Source organism: Chrysochloris asiatica, unplaced genomic scaffold (assembly GCF_000296735.1).
Source record: "Chrysochloris asiatica unplaced genomic scaffold, ChrAsi1.0 scaffold00099, whole genome shotgun sequence".
Taxonomy (NCBI): domain Eukaryota; kingdom Metazoa; phylum Chordata; class Mammalia; order Afrosoricida; family Chrysochloridae; genus Chrysochloris; species Chrysochloris asiatica.
Genome location: NW_006408617.1, coordinates 70,245 through 80,231, shown reverse-complemented (window position 1 = coordinate 80,231; position 9,987 = coordinate 70,245). Strand labels below are relative to the sequence as shown.

Here is a 9,987-nt window from a genome sequence, read left to right as displayed (position 1 = left end):
GGTGTAAATCTTTACGGGAGTAGAAAGCCTCATCTTTCTCCCGCGGAGCGGCTGGTAGTTTCGAACCGCTGACCGTAAGGTTTGCAGCCCGATTCGTAACCACTACGCTACCAGTTAAGCATTAGTGTAGAATATTACTAATTGTGTTTAGTCACAATAAAAAGTGCTGTAAAGTGTGCAGAGCATTCCAAATCTTGATATTATTTCTAAAAATGTACATTCATTTGGTAAAATGAATAAAACAATGCATAATAATTGTATATGCTTCCAAGGCAGTATCTGAAAATTTGACAAGGCACAGAAAACTCAATAGGTATTGGTATATAAAAATTAAACTAACAAGTTTGGCTTGGGTTATTAACCAAATGTAGTTGAGTTGAATTTGACTCATGGGATCCCTGGTGGTACAATGAACCACCAGCCATTCCATGAGAGATAAAAACCTTGAAGTCCACTCCTTTTAAACATTACAGCCTAGGACACCCTGTGGGTAATCTACCTTGTCCTATAGGGTCACTAAGAATGGGGAAAAAAATACTTTAAGTAATTAAACTTAAGATTCTATTTGCTACACAAGGGTAGGTCAAAAAATTATTGCTCCAAAATCATAGACCACCTTTTATTAAGCAAAAATATCAAAATGTGAAGTGATTGTTTCTAGACATATCCTCCATCTAGGTCTATACACCTCTGAAGGTCATGTTTCCATCTCTGTAACCCCTCCCCAAAGAATCTCAGACTCTTTCATGTACACCACATCAAACACCAGTTTTGGCATCCTTGAGGAACTTAAATAATGTCCTTTTAAATATTATTTTAAGTTTTGTGAACAAAAAGAAGTCTGAAGGTATCAGATCAGTATTGTAGGGTAGATGGGGGTAAGGTTTTCCAGTGAAATTCTTGTAGGACAGACCTTGCTACCATTGAAGAATGAGCTGGTTCACTGGATGATAGAAACCAATTCTTGGGCACAACTTCCTTAGCCTTTTTCTCATCAATGTAGTTTCAAATTTCCTAGAACATCTTCCTAGTAAGGTCCATAATCATTCTATGCCTTTCAAGAATATGTATCAATATTATTCTGTTGGAATCCCCCCAAAACGGTTACTATAACCTTAAGGCTGATCACTCTGCTTTTAATTTAACTGGACTAACAAATTACCTCAGAACCACTTTTTAGATTGAACTTTTTATTAAAGATATCCAAATAATACTAAGAAAAGTGTATTATTGTAAGAACTTGCTTTCAGTCATTCATTGATTATTAAAACTTGTTTTGTTTATAATAAATTTATGCATATATATATATATATATATATATATATATATATACTATAACTCTAGAGACAATACTTTTTCCTTACCCTCATATATATAAAACTAAAATCTATATGTGGATTATAATTCACAGAACTACTGGAAACCTCATAAATATATTTTTACAGTCCTGTTATCAGTTGTAATCTTTATTTGTTAAAACCTTAATTAGTTGATTCTAATAAAATTTGACTTTAAGAAGATGATGGATTTGGGTTTCACAATGAATTTCATAAACGTGAATACTATTACCTAAGAAATCTCAGTACATTTGGGTTTGAAAAGGTATCAATTAGTTTCTAGTTGGTGGTTAGTCTAAAACAATATAAGTATATAGAACGATAATTTTTAGGTGTGGGACTTTATCTTCAGTTAAAAATAAATATGCTGCACTCCTGGTGTGGCACTGTAGGATATATACTGGGCTGCTAACCATAAGGTCAGCAACTCAAACCCACCAATCCTCAGAAACCCTATGTAAGATTGCTGTGAGTCAGAACTGACTCACAGGCACTTAATAACAACAACAGCAAGATATGCGTGGAAGCCTTTTAAAAGCTAAATGTTTATGGCAATTTTTCTAATTACTATACCACAATGCTTGCACACATAAATTTTTTTTTTGTCTGTGTCTTTATATAACCTTCCTTTTGCCAATTAATCATCATCCAAATCAATATTCACCATACCTCATCTTTTATTTACCACGTGTTTTATTTTCTGACCTGTTAAATTCAGAGCACTTCACCCTAAATCTAAAATTCTAATATTTATATACTATCAATTTTATCAATTAAAATATACATTATGCACTATTCATCTGTTTGAATTAAATTCCCTTTGAATCACAAATTCATTTTTCCTCTAGATAACCATATAGGGGTCATATATATCAGATAAAATGTATTATTAACCTCATATTTTTCTAGGACAAATCATAAAAGAAATTTGAGTGGCAACTAACTAGACAAAAAGAAGCTGCTTTTTCTGCTTGCTACATCATACATTTTTCAGTAAATATATTGTAAACTGACAAAGTTAATTTCTTTACTCAAAAAGTTAGGAGGAGGAATATGAGATTATGGTGTATGTACTCTTCTGTGACTTTAAGTAATTAAAAGTCTTTAAAAGATACCATTAAAGCATCTCATTATTGAAGCACAGCTGTCAATATGTTCTTAAAATAATTTGCTGTACTAACTTAGTTAAGTCTTTATGTAGCATTCTCTTTTTAAAATTAAATTATATATATATAAGTAGCATAAAACAGCAGTTTTTAAATTTCTATTTGGCCAAATTCAAACCAATAGTAGAAGAATATATTGCTTAGGTGTATCATTATTTGATACTGCTTAATCCATTGAAAAAAATGTGCATTAGAAGGAAACTGGGATGAAAACATGGAGGTACATTACTATGAACCTGGAGACCAAGCTGGTTTACACTACCTCAGAAACCTTCAACGCATTTAGAGTACCCAAAGGGTAGGAGATGAGGAAGGTACAGAGATGAGATGAGCCTGTTAGAGACAGACACAAGACAGAGCAAAATAAAGAAATATAAAGATGAATGACAAAGTTACATACGTGTGTAACAATACATTTATTCATGGGAATAGAAAACATGAAGAAAGAAAGACCAAATATTTAGAAAATGTTGATTAGGTGAGCTACACTTCAAAAACATGAAAAGTATTTACATAATTAACTTGGAGAAAAATTAGTATGCCTGAAAATAATTAATGTAATATAAGAAAGCACAAATTTAAACACATCATACCAGAAATATTTTTGCTGTTAAGATTTAGACTGACATAAAAAAAAAAAAAAAAAACTTAACATTCCAAATCTCAATAACAACATATCTTCAGAATAGACACATCACGTGAGTCAACAACATCATCTTCATTATGTTGGACAAGAGAAAAATATCATCTGTATAAAACAATTTTAAATTCTTCTATAATATATATAAATCTTTTAATACGTATTTTCTCAAATGACTATGAAAATTATTACTCACTATTTTTATCAAAGGTAAAGCATTATAAGAGATCATTTTTAAACTCTTAGAATCTTAGTTATGAAATCACCATGCTTAAAAACAAGATCATGTATAAATATCTGAACACACAAGAAAAATCATCCATCTGAAAATAAAAAAGTATAGCATTTGTAAAAGAAGAGGTTATGAAATAACATGATTGTTTTCCACAATTTAGAAATAAAAATCATTCATAATATGTATACATTGGTTTAAGGACTAGAATTTGCCCAGACCTCAAAAGTCAGCTTATATTCCATCCCTCCAAATCTAAATGTTTTCCAGTAACTTAAGACTTTGAATGAGTTCGACACTGTCTTCTCAGTAACTTCTTTTAAAATAGTGAATAAAAGTTCACCTGGGAAGTATTCAGATTAAGAGGGAGAAAAGCTATGTGGAGACAAAGGAACAAAGTTAGAAATCATTAGTAAAGAAGATCAGATTGAAGTGATGGCACCCTGTGCCCAAGGAAATTCAGAGCCCTAAATTATTTTTAAAGACAAATATTATCACAAAGGTAACTATATTTGATACTAGATTCCTAATCCTAATGTTGAATATACAACTGAATGCATGACTAAAATGACAATTACATATACTGGTTTATTTTGCTTTCTAGATTATTTAACATAAAAGACTTGTTTTTAATTTTTCGACAATATTTCAAAGGAACCACTTGAACATTCTTGAGGTATTTATTTGAATGCTTTCCGCTCATATCATTTTCAGAGTCCTAATGTCAAAGTAGATATTATTTTTCTATTATTTTTGTGTTGTTTTGCCAAATGTAACTGTCACTTTTTATTGAAACATCAGAATCAGGCATTTAATTCTCACAGTTTTGATGCTTAATGAAAAGTGAAAGTTAAACACAGCCTGGTGGCATTAAAAATGCATGGTGAATCCATAGCATCCTGCATCTTAGCTCTGAAGAGAATGTGCAGAACACCAAGGGGGGAAAAAAATTATACAAGTAAAGTAAGTGTATTCAGAGGTGAGATTGACAAATTATCACAAATCACAAAAACGGTATAAACAAAAAAATGTGGACTTAGGGAGAAAAGAAGCAAATAAATATACTACTTTGTTAATCTAAACTATAAAATAAGCAAGAGCCACACTTGAAATACTTATACAGTATCTGAATGTTTAATCCTTGGGGAGTTGCAAAGGTAGAATGCTCAAATGAATTAAAGAAGTAGACATATTATATATGACTCTTAGAATTCTTCATAAGCACCAACACATTTTTAAGGGAATTTCAATTGTTTTGCTTCCAAAGTACAAGTACATTAAACAAGAGGAGGAAATTAATTATCCTATGCTTAGGAAAGAAAATGTATTCTGTTTTCTTTTTTTTTTTTAGAAAATCTTCACCCTATTTAATCCTTTGTTTTATAATCTTAAAGAAAAGTCTATCATTTTGCATAAAATACTCTGTTGAAGATATATATTTTTAATACTAAGAATACTATTTATACTCTTTTAGGTGTTTTTAAACACTTTTGGATCTCTCTGTAGTACTGCACGCAAAATTTATATTTCTATTGCATATTTTAAAATAGAATGTCAAATCTACATAAATGGCTATGAATTTTGATTTGTTTGTTTACCTAGAGTTTGTCAGATTTTAAAGCTTATAAGTAGATTGAGAACCTTAGTTATAAAGGTCCTTCACACTTTTTTCACTTCTGAGTAGATTTATTTCTAAATTGGTAAAAATCTATACATATTTTCAGAATTCTCAACACACATAATTATGTAAAGCGCGTGAGAAAGCAAAACAGAGTCACAAGGAGGTGTTGTAAGTCTGGGCTTAGAACACCATTTTTGACAGCATACTATACAACAATACTTAATTGGATATATGAATCTTATTAGAAATGTTTCCAAGTTTTTATTACTATAACGTATGCCTCCAAGATATATGTGTGTTCAGATAAAAGCTGATTGTACAGATGGTGACAGATCACTCAGAATCTAGTTTTCAGAAAAATTAAGCAGTTGCCTGAACAAGACAAATAGACTCTCAGAAGACCTTGTATTTATATGAGGAATATTTATGTAGGTTTATGATTCATAGCTATACTTCTATCATTTCATCTTATGTTTGTTATTGTTGTTAAATGCCATCGAGTTGGTTCCAACTCAGAGCGACCTTACTTACATAGCATTTCTGAGGAGGGCTGTTGCACTTGAACCACCGACCTTGTGGTTCAAACTAACCTTTTAGTCCAGTGCTTTAACCCATAGCACCACACCAGGACTCCAGGAACTTCTTATCTTTAGCAGAAGTTTATAGCAGCAAGAAACAATGTATAGAACTACATGAAATTACAACAAATGTTTAAGCAAAATAGCACCAGCATCCCTTCAAAAAACAAGATACCGTAAAATTATTTGTTTAGCAAACAGTATCCCAATGAAATCTGAGGTATAAGTGATAACTAATTCTCAATCCAAGCCTCTGAATAAACATATATCCTTTCACAGACATATATTTATGCAAATATTTTGATTTCTATTTCCAGCAAAAGTGATGAAATAGCAAACATTTAGAAATGTGCTTGCAATAATAAAGAATTACTTTAATAGTATATTTTAATAAGTTTTGGATTCTTGTACTCATAAGTCCATCATCAAAAATGAGTAAATATCTGTCTGTTATCTTAACATCATCATAATCAAATAATTAAATGCTGATATTGTAAATATAAAAAAAGCACTGCATTATGATGGCTGTCAGAATATAGAAGCTTCAAGTTGTCAAATTTATGCATCATACTTTGAAAGCAAGCTATAATTTGAATATGAATATATTTTTAAAATATGATATAATTCAAAGCAAGTTAGACATCCTCAAAATGTTCAACAAGATCTACAAATAGAAATTAATACTTGTAACACTTTCAGTAAACCATATATATATGAACAACTGAAGGTACCCTGGTGTGGCGCTGTGGGTTAATGCACTTGACTGCAAAATTGGCTGGAACCACAAGGTCGGCGGTTCAAGCTAACCAGTCACTCCTCGGAAACCATATACAGGCTCACTATGAGTAGGAACTGATTCCACAACAATTGAAAGCAGCAAAGCCTTTTCTATACAACAAAAGTGGTTTAGAGCTAGACATTGCAAGGTCTTTAAAAATCAAATTAGCATTTCATAAATCTTTTTTCCTCCATTAAGAATTTGTTCTATATTCTGAGTAGAAGTATGCTTAATTATCTTTACCTAGCTATTAAAGTTATTAAAGCTATTGGCACAGTGGTAGCAAAAATGGGCTCAGGCTTAGCAATGATTGTGAGGTCGGCACAGGACCTGACAGTGCTTTGTTCTGCTGTTCATAAGGTTGCTATGAGTTGGAACCAACTTGATGGCACCTAACAAATTATTCAAGGAATTAGTTTATATGCTTGTGTGTATTAGTTGAGGGTATTGGAATCCTAGTGTGACACTAAGACAGGAGTGAGGAACATTTTTCAGCCAAAATTGATTATCATTTGTGGCCATACAAATTTATCAAATTAAAAATTAGCCTGATATATTTGGCCAAACATTCAATTAGCTCACCCCTAATGTGTGGCACTGTAAGATCAGCACTGAAGTGGGAAACACAAGATCAGCAGTTCAAATCCACCAGATGCTCCTCAGAAACCTTATACAGGGTCACTATCAGTCAGAACTGACTCGACGGCACCTAACAACAACAACAATGTGATGGCTGGAACTGCGGATGCTTTGGCAGGACCAGACCAAATGATTTTGAGGGCCTTGGGCATTCCTCACACCTGCACTTAGATATGCATTGGACAGTTAACTTAGATATGCAAGGTAAACAGTTCAAACCCAGGAACTGCTCCTAAGAAATCCTACAGAGGGTCGCTATGAGTCAGTACTTACTCAGTGACACTTAACAATAGTTGGTTAGGTAGTCTGAAAACTGGTAAAAATTCCTCAATGAAGCAAAGTCTGTAGCAAATTCATTTTCACACATTTGTTTTTAAGGCATTTCTGAAGCTTTTGAAAATCGAAGTAAAATGATACATGATATCCTGAGCTCTCAATACAAGTGCTTTAGGCCAATGGTGAAAAATCAGACCTGTCTAGTAAAATAATGTTAAAGACTTTCCACTCATTTTTATCTTTTTGAACTGAGTAGAAGTTTAACAAATTCATATCATCCTTAAGGTTAACTTCATTTTTCTGAGCAGGACTAAATAAAAGGATGGATGGTGACATATTTCTAGGCAACTGTCTTCAAGTGAATTGTGAAGATTCAAATGGATAAAAGGAAAGAATGAAAAATACAGATACGATAATACAATCTGAGCACTAACTATAGGAAGTATTCATGGCTGCTAGAAAACAATAATGGTCATCTACCTTGGTATGTGAAGATGGTGAGTGGGAGAGCTTCGGGATGCTTAAGATGCCACACTGTAAAAATCAATGAATCCATACACTGCAAATTAGGCTTAATACAAGGGGACTTCAAGAAGTTAGTGGAAAAATGGAATGAAAAGATTCCATTTACCAAGAACTTTTTGCAGCTCCCTCATATATGAAAGACCACAAGAAATGTCCTGACTTGTCTTTCAGTAATTATTTCTAATGAAATTATCTGACTATGAACACCAAGAAACCAATATCTATTCCATACAAAAACTAAACGACAATCCTCAAAGTATGAACAATGACATAAATCAAATCATTGCATTGCTTTCTCAAACTATTGAAAAGATATTAGGACCTTGATTTAGATGCAATGGATGATCAGTTATGTTTGCTGAATTTGAATATCTAAGTTCTTAATAGTTGTAAGTTCTTTTGGTATTCATTCATGAGTCTTCCAGGAAACTTAAGTTCATTGCTAAAATTTCTATAATTTGATGTTCAAACATTATGCTATATGTACATATAAAGATAAACAATTCTACTATAAAATATGAATGTTTATAAATCATGTCAAATAATGAATGTTTTAAAGGACATATAGAAGCATTTATTTTAGTGACAAATAACAGACATAAAGAGCACAGTAAAGTAACATTTACCATTTTTATCCATGGAATTTGGTTCTGACTGTTTTTTGCCAATATCAGCAAATGAACGAACAATGGGGATCCTGTTGGTGAGTTTTTTCTGGTTCTGATGGTGATGTTGTTTCATCAATGCCTCATGGACTCTGTGGCGTACATCTTCATTGAGTTGACCTGAGCTCACTTGTTGGTCAAGGACCATATCTGAAAAGGGAAGACATATGCATGCTGGTAGTGAACCACTGAGCCCAAATATGCATAAACAATATTAATGATCTAAATAATATTAATACATCTAAATGATACTACTCATATTTAAATTTGAATGAATTCATTTAAAGTCTTCAAATATGGGCTTATAAGTAGAAGTTTATCTTCCTTTAGAGAAATTTTACACAAGAAAGAGTTGGACAAATTCTCATTGCAAACCATTCATTTAAAAATATTATAATTATGGTGGTGGTGGCTGGTGGTTATGTGCTATTGAGTCTATTATGACTCATATCAACTCTATACAGGGTTTCCAAGGCTGTAAATCTTTATGGGAATAGAAAGCCTAATCTTTCTCCCATGAAATCTGGTAGATTTGAACTGTTGACCTTGTGGTTAGCAGCCCAGCTAGTAATCCACTATGCTACCAGGTCCCCCATAATTATTTCATGAAGTATTATTTTTCAAATGGACACGACTCTACATAGTTATATAAAAATGTAAGTGCTCTCATATAAATGGAGGAGTCCTGGTTTGGCACTGTAAGATAAACAATGGACCACAAGATCAGTCTGAACCATAAGGTCGGTGGTTCAGACCCATCAGCTGCTCCTCAAAAACCCTATACAGGGTCACTGTGAGTCAGAACTGATTGGACAGCACTTAACAACAACAACAATATATATGGAACCATGGCATGATGCTATAGGGTAAGCACTGGACTGATAACTGCAACTGGCTGTTCAAACTTTCTAGCCACTCTTTTACCTTTGAAACCCTATACAGGGTAGCTATGAGTCCGAACTGACTGGATGGCACTTAACAACAACAACAAAAGATAAATGCTAATGAAAGAAAACAAACATTGATTATAAAAATAATGCTTAAAATTGGAAAGTGGTTTCATGTTTCTATTTTAATATGATTTTTCTCCTGTTCTGTAGTAGAAAATAATTTCCTTGTATCCTCCTTAAATTAGCAGAAGTCAGTCTGAAATTCTGATGCAAGCAGGCCTACACAGCTATCTGGTTCCCTGCATTTGGAAAGTAAATTATTCTTTTACAGTGATATATAAAGGTTGCCCTTTCTCAGTCCCACCTTGAAAATGTGTTTAGATTTAAAATGTCCTCTATAACTGGAAAAGAAAAAATAAAAGGTGAGACGTTAGAAGACTATAATGCAACAGATTGATATTTGCCATATATACTGTTGTTGTTAGGTGCTATAGTAGAGTTGGTTCTGACTTATAGTCACCCTAAGCCAAACAGAATGAAACACTGCCCTGTCCTGAGTCAATCTCACAATTGTTGCTATACTTGAGCCCATGGTTGCTGCCACTGTGCCAATCCATCTCTTTGGGGGTCTTCCTTTTTT

The 9,987-nt window shown here is 32.7% G+C and overlaps 1 protein-coding gene and 1 pseudogene across 1 annotated transcript in view; both read right to left on the bottom strand.

Moving 5' to 3' along the window:
* SLC4A10 (solute carrier family 4, sodium bicarbonate transporter, member 10) overlaps window positions 1-9,987 on the bottom strand; it is a gene marked incomplete at its 5' end in the record, with an annotated part of 223,129 nt that overhangs the window by 145,835 nt on the left and 67,307 nt on the right. The window contains one exon of the mRNA XM_006867029.1: window positions 8,419-8,607. Within this exon, the coding sequence (XP_006867091.1) occupies window positions 8,419-8,607 (189 nt within the window). The remainder of the gene's footprint in view (window positions 1-8,418; window positions 8,608-9,987) is intronic.
* Window positions 9,743-9,987, bottom strand: part of LOC102811643 — a 2,030-nt pseudogene continuing 1,785 nt past the window's right edge.